Genomic DNA, 11853 nt, shown 5'->3' on the forward strand with positions numbered 1-11853 from the left:
TGCAAAGTCTCTTGTCTCCATTCAGGTGATGGGTTTAGGGACTGGAGCTCGAGAATCAGGGAAGGATTTCTGCCACTGGAAAATGATGCTGGAGATGATGGCAATGGTGATGCAGGTGATGATGATACGGGGGTTGTTTGTTCCTGGGGAGGCAGGCGGCCCTCCTGCCATCCCCAACGCTCCCCTCGCTCAGCTTCTTACTCACTCCCTGGGAAGAGGGTCTTGCTTGGCCCAGCCCGTGTCTCCCTTACTTCAGTACAAGCAGCCTCCAGGAAGTGCTTTCTCAGTGGCTTGGCCATACACACACACACACACACACACACACACACACACACGTTGGAGCCAAATGACTCTACTGCTGCTGGGAACCCCGTCCACCCCATCAGATGTGTCAGGTGGGCAGTGGTGCAGGGATGCTGGAGGTCAGGGTCAGGAAGCCACGTGGCTGCAGGCGTGAGCCATTCTTTCAAAGATCCAGTTTATCAGGCATAAAGATAACATCTGGCCTTGACTTCTTTCTGTTCTGGGCTGTCGGGCTGTCTGTCTGGGCTGACACTTATATGAGAACATCCTAAGCCCTGAGTGCGGCTTTGGGGACACAGCAGTGGCTGGGGCACAGAACTGCTCAGAGCCTAAAGGGGCAGGTAAGGGGTACAGCACCTATTCATTTCTAGAAGGTGTTGCCTCCACCAGGAAGCCCTCAGTGATGCCCAGCTGGGACCTTCCTCACATCACTGTCATTGCTCTCCGATGAACTGCCTGCTTCCCTCTGTAGACAGAGGCCCCCCAAGCCCAGGGATGTTTCCTGTGTCATCCATGGCTCTATCCGCAGTGCCTGACATTAGAATCATTTTCAAGGTATGAACAGAACCTCATCAAAGTCATGCCTGAGCCCAAAATACAGGCAGGACAACGGTGTCTGAGGCTCCAGGAGAAGACCTTGGAAGAAGCAGGACCTCACAGAGCCTGGACGACTCTGAGGAGAGCCCCTCTGTGCAGTGATGGGATGGAGGACCGGGCTGACATGTGGAGGCAGGAGTGAGTCTGGACACCTGAACACCTGCCACACCTTTCTGGAGAGTCTGCAGGTGCTCTGTGTGGTTTGAGCTGTACTTCCAGCCGGGGATGCTGAGGATCTGCAGGTGGACACTTGGGGGCAACGTCACAGCCTCTTGCTGCCTGGAGCCTGAGCCACGCGGGGCAATCTCTGAAAGGCAGATGGACAACAAGGAGAGGCTTTGGGCCAAACTCTCCTCCTGACACTCACAGCTTGCCACACTAAGTCCCCCACTTCATCTGATCTCACTCCCTCCCACCTGTGGCCCACATGGCAGGCAGCCTGAAGGACTTGCTGGTGCAAAAGCCCCAGCCTGCCTTGAAACTCTGGTCCAGCCAGTTCAAACTGCAGACTGGGAGATGGGCCAAGAGAGAAGACGCCATTTCTTCCAGAACTTGCAGGGAGTTCACACAGAGACCTGCTCTGTGAACAAGGTCTCAGACGCCAGCTCCCGTGCTGTCATCTATTGCTGCCTCTGCCCAGAGGGACTCAGCCCTTCTCTCCCAGGAGATGCTTTGTTCAACTCTGGGCTCCAGCTGGAGCCGCCATCTCTTTACAGTTCCCAGGACTCAGTGATTGGTCAGGCTTGGGTCACGTGATTCGATCAGGGCCAATCAGAGCCCTTCCTGGGATTTTGGCCCTTGACACAGGCGTCTCAGTCCCTTTCGTCCCAGAGCTGTTCACAGTCACCTCCCAGACAAGAGGACAAACAAGGTCTGCAGACAGTGACGCTCAGGTAACGGAAAGAGAGGGTGGACAGCGCATGAAGGGCCCAGCACCCGAGGAAGCAATACACGCTACCCTTCCCTCAGGTGCGTCTGCCCCAGAATAAAGGCTCCTCTGGCTCCGTCTCACACCTTTGGTTTCTGTCTGTGCAGGTGGAAGAGCCCAGGGATGAACCTGGGATGGAGCTGGCCACAGCCATGGACGGGACCGTGGATGGAGCTGACCACAGCCATGGACGGGACTGTGGATGGAGCTGGCCACAGCCATGGACGGGACCGTGGATGGAGCTGACCACAGCCATGGAGCTTTCTCACCACGGCAACATCCTCTTTGCTGCCAGGAAGGAACCACTGACTGCCACAGGAGCAGTCCCAGCCCAGCTGGCCAAACCCGTCTCTCTCCTCGGAATCTGCCCCTGGACACAGGCGTGGCTGGGCCAGCAGCTCCTGACAGTCCCAAAAGAGATGGACATGACCACCTGCTCCCAAGAGGCCCAGAGCTACCCTGTCTCCCTCCTGCCCCAGCCTCTTGTCCAGCTCATCCTTCCATTCCACTTGCTTCCCCACGTCCGGCTCAAGTACCTGCCGCTTCAGTCTCTTTACTTCCAAACAAGAGAACATCAACTGTTATCTCTTAAAGTTGATCACTGTACACCACCCGGTCTGGGGTTGCAAACTCCACCAAACGTACAGACATCAGGTCTCTCGTGGCCTCTAATTCCCCTTCACCCTGAAGTTGGATCCCGTGACTCGTTCCCCAGCAGAGCCCCTGAGAAGTCCTTCAGGACGAGAGCTGGGTCAAGCGCAGGAGCAGTCTGCAGCGTGCCAGGCACTCAGCGAATGCTCAGTGAGCACCTCAGCTACCACCCGCCTTCTTCTAATGCCTTGCGGAAGTCTAGCCTAAATCTCAAACAGGGAAAACCTAAAATCACGCCCTCATCAGAACTTCTGCAAGTGATGAGAAATAGGAAACAGGTTAAGGATTACAGGCAACATTTGGAGTCAATGTGGGTTTGACTCCATCCACTGAAATAAGTCAAATATTGTAATAAAGCCAGACAGGAGTATCTTGGTTTCATAGTGCATATAAAACTTATGTTTACACTTTACTATAATCTATTGTGTGCAGTAGCATTATGTCTAAGAGAAACAGTTTATATATACATTAGATTTTAAAAGCTTTCTTGTTAAAAAAAGAAGTTACCTCAGGTGAGACTTCAGTGATTAGCAATCTTTCTGCAAGAACAATGACAAAGATCACTAATCCTGTGGCAATTATAGTAATAATGAAAAATATTTGAATACTGTGGGAAATAGCAAAATGTGATACATTGGTGTGAACTGAGCAAATGCTGTTGAATGAGCAGTGCAGATGAACGTGCTGCATGCAAGATGCAGCAAACCTTCAATTTGTAGACAATGCAGTATCTTCAGTGCTCAAAAAAAAAAAAAAAAAGAAAAGCAATGCATATATGTTGAGGTATGCCTGTAGAGAGAATGACAAATACACACTTTGTGTTTATGTCTATAAAATTTGAAAGATTCTCTAACTGTAGCATCTTCAAATACTTTCAAACACACTCATTGTTTAAACTATTTCATGTTCAACTATTTAGCTATGCTACCCAACTGTAGTGAAGGAAATTTATAGAAGCTTCAGGAGAGGCAACTCATAAAACTTACAGATCAGGACATAGAATAGAATCACCCTCACTTGGTGACAATGCACTTAATTCAGATAAAGCCGGTCTCTTAAATGCTGAGCAACCAGACCTGAATGGTGACATATATCATAGGAAGAAGTAGAAAGTGTCCTCAGAGAAGGAAATAGAGGAGATTGAGGGAACAGAGGTAAGGAGGGCATTGCAGTAAGTCCCAGCTGTGAACCTACTAGCTGTATGACCTGGAATGAGTCACTGAACCTCTGTGCACCTCAGGTTGCCCACATTTAAAATGAGGGGCCTGGATGTGAGGACTCTGGTCCCTTCCTACCCCGAAGTAGCCCAGATCCTAGCAGGTACTGAGAGATAAGCGGTCCAGGGTCCTGGAGGAGAAGAATGGACAAACTTTTTTTTTTCTACATTTCTTTGTCTTAGACCCAAAAGATGTTTTTACTTAAACTGTGAGGTGTTATGACAGCAATCTTTAAGACTGACTTTCTTTAAGCCCAGAGCTAATGATTACACAACAAAACAACTCATCTTGCTCAAGAGTATGTTTTTCCTTAAACTCTATACTCATGATTATACAATAAAAAAGTATCATGCTCCAGGACATGTTTCTCCTTCTTAAGAAGTACCTTCTGACTAATCTTATCTTAAGACTTACTTGTGGCAGTCAGTCTGGTAAGACCTGTCTCTTGTTGGTTCTAACCTTGTTCATTTAAGATGTCGCTTGTGGGAGTGGGTCTGGTAAAAATGTATAAAGGCTTGATATGACTACCAGGTGGGGTTCTCCCCCTCCACCTTCTGACGTCTACCTCAGAGGCATTCTCTGTCATTTTTCAGTGTGATGAAGCTTCAGCTACACAAAAGGTCTGAGTGATCAAGCCTGGGCCCTGATTCCAAAGCTAAATCTTCTTCTTCAAGATCACAAATCAACATCATTCACCATTGGCTACCAATATGAGCTCAGCCCCATCCCTGGGAAGGTGGGCGCCCCTGGGGGCAGTGATGGCGGGTGAAGTGAAAGGACCCCCACCTCACCGTTCATCTTTCTGAGCATCACGATGGGCCGGTGCTGCAGCGCCAGCCCGCTCCTCTGGCGCAGGCCACTGATGAGGGCCCTGGAGCCCAGCAGGAGCCAGAACACTGGGTGGGCGACCGAGGTGTCATTCAGTGTGAGGTCAACAGCGATGTTTCCCGGATTGTTGTTCACCAGCCGGCGGTGGAGCATGACCTGCAGGGGACAACTGTCTGACCGGGCCTGCCTGGGCCCTGGGGTCCCCAAGAGTGACCAGCGGGGCCTCCTCCTACCTCCACCTGCCCGTTCCTTTGGCTGGAGACACCGTGCGCCTGATCGGACAGCAGCACCAGCCTGCTTCGTCTGTCCTGGATGAAGGCTGATTGCACCATGGGGTAGTAATTCTGCAGACAGAAACATTGGCAGGCTGGTGGTGGGGGCAGTGGGCCAGGTCAGCCAGCAGGTCGGGGGTCTCCCTCTGGCCCTAGGCAGCCTCCTGCATGGGCACAGCAGCAGCCCAGGGTGGCACAGTACTGATGGGAGGGGCTCTGACTTGTGAGATGAACACACTGGGATTCAATCCAGCTCCACTGCTTCCTGACCTTATGCCCTGGGGGCCCAGCCTGCCCAAGCCTCAGTTTCCCCATATGTGAAATGTGCCCAAAAGGTCCCCCTGGTGCAGGGAGACAATGAGGCATTTGTGCCAGTCCAGCCTGAGATGGCCCCCAGCCAGGGGTTCCCAAATAGAGAGAGGTTGGTGTCTGGGTTGGAAAACACTCGCACAGCCCTGCCCTTTCCTGTTTTGGAGGAAGATGTCCAGGGCTGGTAGCCCTAGACCCTCTGGAGCCCAGGGCACAGTGTGTGAAGACCAGCTGTAGAGATGAACTGACAAGCTCAAGGAAGACAGAGCAGGGAGGAGCCACACCCCCTTCTCCGGGTCCCTCTGGAAGAAGAGACAACTGACTAGAGGAAGGCTCAGGAGGCACCCAGCGCGGTGCTGCCCCTGATCATCCCAGGCCTCAGCACAGCTCAGGGGGAGGTCGCTCTCTTCCCAGGAGAGCACCGAGGCCCAGGGACACCCAGGGACTCGCCCAAGGTCATGCCTCCGGAGGGTGAGACCCTGGGAGCTGATTGATTTTGGAGTTCAGCCCCTTTGAAGACAGGCTGAGGCACTGCTCTGAGCAGCCAAGGAGGGTCACACCCCGTTCAGGCCTAGACAGGCACCACGTGCTTAATCCTCAAGCAACCTCCAGTCGGTCATCCATCTGACCGAGCAGGACCTGTGGTGCACATAAGGGACCTCAGGGACACAGCTCATCCACGGTGGCCCCAGAGCTCTGACACCTGGTTTGAACAAGCCTGGCCACAAGCCCTAGGGGCAGACTCAGGGCAGCGGGGCTCTGGAGACGCTCTGGACCTAAGGGAACTCTCCTGCTTTCTGGAAAATGGCCATCAAGATTGGGTCTACAGCAGCCACACTCCAGGACAGCTCAGGGCATACCCGAGCGATGGTGTTGTTCTTGTAGTTCCTGTACGGCCTGCGCTGCATCTGGTAGCCGTTGTTGTCCGAGTAGAGGACCCGCCCTGTGTTCAGCTTGGTGCTTGTCCTCAGGATGGCCTCGCGGTTCAGCTCCAAGGGGCCCACCCGGTACTCCTGCTCTATGTGATGGCAGAGCAGCTCCCCGTCAGAGCCCTGGGGTCCACGGGCCAGCCGGGAGTAGATGGTGAACGTGGGCTCACTGTCGTTCACCTCCCTGGAGGAGAAGCAGGAGAGGTAGGTCAAGCCTGGGGAGCCTTCTGGATGCCCCGCCCTTCTCGTTTCTTCCTTCCTCTCCTTCTGTTTCCCTCCCTCCATCCTTCCTGCAGCCAGCGGGGTGGGGAGACTGCTTGGGCAATAGAACAGGAGGGACCCGGTTCCCTGAAGGTTCTGGGCACCCAGCGATGCCTGGGGGCTCTGTCTGTCCTGCTAATGAAAACACAAGAACTGCTCTCCTGCGTTTTCACTGTCACCATGGGCTCCTGTCCCGCCTCTAGACTTAGGTACCACCAAGGTGACACAGCGCAGGCAAGCAGAGCAGGACTGCAGAGACTGGACTGCAGAGTGGACCAGCTCATGACTTCATCGAACTTCCATGGAGGAAGGACTGTGTGCCAAGCCCAGGTCCAGGAGCTGGGTGTCTGAAGCATGATGGGCCCTCATTTCCCCATTCATCTGCCTGTGAGCACCTCCATGTGCTGAGCACAACCAGGGGGCCGCCCTCACCTGTGGAAGTACTGCCGGATCTCAGTCACCAGCGGCCCCTCCACGATCTCCATCCTCACAGCCTCCCACGCTGGCTCTGCTGTACCACTGGGTGTGAACACATAATTGTCTGAAACGGGGCCTTGCCAGACATCACTGTTTGCGTGATACTCCATGAACTGCTGGGTCACATATACCTTTCGGTTACTCTGCCTGCAAACAGAGGAAAGAGAAAGCCGTGTCATCATGACAGAAAACATGTCATCCTCATGCTGGAACCAGGCTCACAGAGGCTCCATGGAGACGCCAGCCAGGAGCCAGGGATGAACAGAGACCCTTCAACAGGACGAAAGTGGTCTATCTGTACAACAGAATGTTATTGAGTCTGCAAGAAGAATGAGGGGTCTCATTGACCCTTCAACGTGCCTGAAAGTTGGAAACATGACAAGAATTGAAAGAAGGGAGCCTGCCAAGGACCCCATATGGTATAATCTCATTGCATGATACGTCAGTGTAGGCCAGTCCCAAGAGACAGAAAGGAGGTTCGAGTCACCAGGGCTTGATCAAGGTGAAAGATGTGTGGGTCCTGAGCCATGATGGAGCCTAAGTCCACAGTGCTGACTGCACCTTTCCCAGCCTGACCAGGGAGACTCAGAACGTTCTGGGGCTGCACCCCATTTCTGCTGCTCCCCACACTCTCCCCCTGACCACCTCTGCTGGATCCTGTAGGTCCTGGCTGCTTCTGTGTCCTGGCCTAGACTCACACACTTAGGAATAGAGCTCGATGCACTACAGGGAGCTTCACCATCACACCCTTGCCCTTGGCTGAGGAAATGGAGATCCAAGTAGGGCATTACATGCCCAGGTCCCAGGGTCCTCCTGTCCTCAGAGGCAGCAATGACTGCACCTCACCTCTCCCAGATACTGTGCATCAGGTTGGTGTCCAGGTCCAGGAAGACGATGTAGCAGTCATTTTCCACAGGCACCAGGCTCCCGCCCACCTGCCCACCGTATCTCCTGAGTCGGCCTCCAAACTGCGTGGTTATGGCCACAAAGGGCTCAGGCTCCCCCGTTTCCTCCTGGGAACTCCTGCTGGGCTGGATGCTGTAGTGCCAGTAACTGAGTCCTGGGATCGTGGTCAGCACGTGCAGGTCATAGGCAGAGGGCATCTCCTTCGAGCGCTGGACCTGCAAGACCCGAAGGGCGGGATGAATGATGGATGTCAGGGATGGAAGTTGCCTCAGTCTCCTCGGAAATCCTGGGCTTACACACCTGGTGGATGGAGTGCTTGCTTGACACAGAGACAGCTGGTCATCCAACACTGGGCTGAGCTGGGCTCCCCTCCTGCACCCTCCCTGCTCAACTGGGTCCAATCTCCTCTCCCTTCTTCCTCCTTCTCTACTGCAAACCACCTGCCCTCCTCCCACACTCCCTCCTGTTCCTGCCTCTGAGACTGCTCACAGTGTTCCACCTCTTTAGAGGGGGTTCCCTTGTCTCTTAATCCTCTGATTTTTCCAGGGAGGGAGGTTTCCAGGTCACCCTGCAAGCTTTTCTCTAGCTCCACGTCATCTGATTCAGGGAAGGGAATTGGATGAGGACACTGGGTCCATGCAGGAGGTTCTTCAGTCTCTAGGGAGCAAGTATCATTTCTGGGTCTTGTGGGAGGGTTTGGGGGGCTATGAGCAAGCCCATGTGGCTCCTTGCAGGCTCCAGGCTGGCCTTTCTCTGAACTAAAAGAGATACCCATCCGCACCCCACACCCCTAACCTGTCCTGATCTTTTCCTCCAGCACAATTGTCATCTGTCACTCCTATACTTTCTGATTTTCTTCTTGCCTGGATCCCCCACTGGAATAGGAGCCCCCCGAGTGCAGGAACTTTTGTCTACTTGGTTATTAAAGTTCCTCCAGTGCCTAGAGTAACGCCTGACACATACTAGGTGTTCAGTAGTATTTAAGAAAGAGCATTTCGGCTTGGTGGGTGGTGCCTTTGGGTGGGGAAGGGAGATGTTCCATGTTGGGTCTACTCCACCCAACACCCTTCCCTCCCCTGACCCTGACACAGAGGAATCTTCCTCATTTGTTTCAGCTAAGGATCACTGCCCTGGCTGCCTGGTCATTACCCCAGGCCTTAACTGTCCATTTCTGTATCTGCTCCTTGAATCCCAGGATGGCTCCCAAGTCCAGGGATGAGCACTCATCTGGGACCAAGCCCAGCACAGGCTTTCAGGAGTGTTTGCTGAGTGGCTGACTAATGGCATTACTCGATCCAGCTCCCCAAGGAAGGGCTGGCTTGGTAACAGGAGGGTCACCTCTATAATCAAGTCTAGCTCCAGGTCTGGGAAGGAGATGAGCAGGGACCACACAGGATGTGGGTGTCATAGCTGGGGCCTGCCCCTACGACAGCACCTCCATAAAGATGAACAGTGAAGACTATTGCTGGCTTCCGCATGGGAAGTAGAAATTTATACAGGGTCATATATACTTATACACCAAGTCACCTCAGTGTTGTCTGACTCTTGGTGACCCCATGGACTGTAGCCCACCAGGCTCTCTGCCCATGGGATTCTCCAGTCAAGAGTACTGGAGTGGTTTACCATGCGCTCATGCAGTGGATATTCCCGACCAGGTATCGAACCCGTGTTTCTTGTGGCTCTGCATTACAGGCGGATTCTGGTCAACTCAGATACGCAAAGGGAAGGGTCAGTCCACTGGGTGGATCCACTGACCCTGATGGTGACTCACCCTTAGGACACTCCTCACAGTCAGGGCAGCGTGTCACATCTTCCCCTTAGATGCCCACTTCTGGGGGCCCCGTGCAGAGCAAGGGCAGCAACAGGGCATGCACCACAGATGGGATGTGCCCCTTACCTGTGCAGGCACCGGGAGGCCTGACTCGTCTGTGATGCTGACTTTGGGGAAGTCCACAGTCAGGGTGATGATGGTGGTGACCATCCAAGCCAGTGGGTTGTAGACCACTGCAAAGTGTCCCCCAGGCTCTGGGCCTGCATACAGAGAACAGGATCTACTGCTGTACCTGACCCAACCTTCACCCCTGGTGCCCCTCGGAACAAGAGAATCTGAGGCAGGTGAGACGAGCTCTGCAGAGGCCCAGGGGAAGGACAGACAGACACATGGGCTCTGATGTCCAACCCCTCCTCATCTGTTCAAGCTGGGTCCTGATTCCCAGGCGGGATGGGGGAGCATGCCCTAGAGATGAGGGTCCTTGAGCTCCTCACTCACCTCTACTGTTCAGCAGCGTTACTGGTGAGAAGACCGAGGCCTAGAGCCAAGGCTTAGGTGTCCAAGGTGACCCACGCCCTACGGCCTGGCGCCAAAGCTGGAGAGCTGGCAATGTACAGGCAATTCTCTGGAGCTTGGAGGGTCAAGGTCAGTCACCAAGGTCAGCAGTGGAGCCCTCTTTGATATGAACCTGGACTCTCTTTCTGCTCTACCCCCAACCCCAGGTGACCATCTATGACCACGTCCAATGACTCCCAGATCCATGAACACTGCACACACTGTCCAGTCCCAGGCCTCTGCCCAGGCAGTTCCCATGGCTGGATGTCTTTCTGGGGTCTCCACCTGCCCCTTCCTTGGGGAGCTGCCCCTGTGAGCTCATGGGAATGGCTGAACTCACCAGACACTGGAAGGACCCCGTTCTACTTCCCTTTCTATGTCCGTCATCCCCTCCCGACCCCAGTCCCTGTGGACAGGATTCCAGTCTGCTGCACTCCAGACCCCGGCCCCTTCCAGTGTCTGAAGGTAAGATGGAACTGTACTCAGACACAGAGAAGAGGGCAGAGCTGGGCAGGTGAGGGGTGAGGCAGAGTGGGGAGAGCACAGTAAGAGAGAGCAGGGTGAGTGTGGATCCTGGGAGGGTGGGCGGGCCACATGCTCCTGCAGGGAAGACACCTATCTCTGATTGCCCAGAATTTGCAGGGGTGAATCCCCTCAGCTCCAGGCAAACAGGGTGACCACTCATCCTCTACCTGTGAAGCCCGCAATGTCAAAAGAACGCATACATCCTGTCTGTGGAGGTGGGCCGCACAGGGGTGTGGGGACCGTCCTCCCTGTGTGACCCTGGGCAGCTCAGGGGTATGGGGACCATCCTCCCTGTGTGACCCTGGGCAGCTCAGGGGTGTGGGGACCATCCTCCCTGTGTGACCCTGGGCAGCTCAGGGGTGTGGGGACCATCCTCCCTGTGTGACCCTGGGCAGCTCCATGATCTCTGTTCCATGTGTGCCCTCAGCTATGAAGGGAGGACAGTAACACTCCAGCTTTCAGGATGTGTGAGGTTTTACACTGAATTGTGCAAGCAGTGTGCTTGGCAACATCCACACTGCATTACCATTTTTTCCTGCCTCTAGTTGGAGGCAGGAATTAGGCCTTCCTCAGTCACAGAGAGGAAACGGCTCAGTGAAGTGAAGTCACCTGCCCAAATCAGATGAGATCAGATCAGTCGCTCAGTCGTGTCCGACTCTTTGCGGCCCCATGAATCGCAGCGCGCCAGGCCTCCCTGTCCATCAGTATCTCCCAGAGTCCACTCAAACTCACGTCCATCGAGTCAGTGATACCATCCAGCCATCTCATCCTCTGTCGTCCCCTTCTCCTCTTGCCCCCAATCCCTCCCAGCATCAGAGTCTTTTCCAGTGAGTCAACTCTTCGCATGAGGTGGCCAAAGTACTGGAGTTTCAGCTTTAGCATCATTCCTTCCAAAGAAATCCCAGGGCTGATCTCCTTCAGAATGGACTGGTTGGATCTCCTTGCAGTCCCAGGGACTCTCAAGAATCTTCTCCAACACCACAGTTCAAAAGCATCAATTCTTCGGTGCTCAGCCTTCTTCACAGTCCAACTCTCACAGCCATACATGACCACAGGAAAAATCATAGCCTTGACTAGACGAACCTTTGTTGGCAAAATAATGTCTCTGCTTTTGAATATGCTATCTAGATTGGTCATAACTTTCCTTCCAAGGAGTAAGCATCTTTTAATTTCATGGCTGCAGTCACCATCTGCCGTGATTTTGGAGCCCAGAAAAATAAAGTCTGATACTGTTTCCACTGTTTCCCCATCTATTTCCCATGAAGGATGGGACCGGATGCCATGATCTTCATTTTCTGAATGTTGAGCTTTAAGCCAACTTTCG

General features: G+C 53.7%; 1 protein-coding gene across 1 annotated transcript in view; it reads right to left on the bottom strand.

Moving 5' to 3' along the window:
- The window catches only part of LOC104999084 (epididymis-specific alpha-mannosidase-like), a 38663-nt gene that overhangs the window by 2651 nt on the left and 24159 nt on the right, over nucleotides 1-11853 (bottom strand). The window contains exons 8-14 of the mRNA XM_010854546.1: nucleotides 9576-9709; nucleotides 7619-7893; nucleotides 6728-6919; nucleotides 5966-6218; nucleotides 4758-4868; nucleotides 4488-4680; nucleotides 1068-1207 (exon numbers count right to left, since the gene is read on the bottom strand). Of these exons, the coding sequence (XP_010852848.1) occupies nucleotides 1068-1207; nucleotides 4488-4680; nucleotides 4758-4868; nucleotides 5966-6218; nucleotides 6728-6919; nucleotides 7619-7893; nucleotides 9576-9709 (1298 nt within the window). The remainder of the gene's footprint in view (nucleotides 1-1067; nucleotides 1208-4487; nucleotides 4681-4757; nucleotides 4869-5965; nucleotides 6219-6727; nucleotides 6920-7618; nucleotides 7894-9575; nucleotides 9710-11853) is intronic.

Source organism: Bison bison, unplaced genomic scaffold (assembly GCF_000754665.1).
Source record: "Bison bison bison isolate TAMUID 2011002044 unplaced genomic scaffold, Bison_UMD1.0 scf7180017864342, whole genome shotgun sequence".
Taxonomy (NCBI): Eukaryota; Metazoa; Chordata; class Mammalia; order Artiodactyla; family Bovidae; genus Bison; species Bison bison.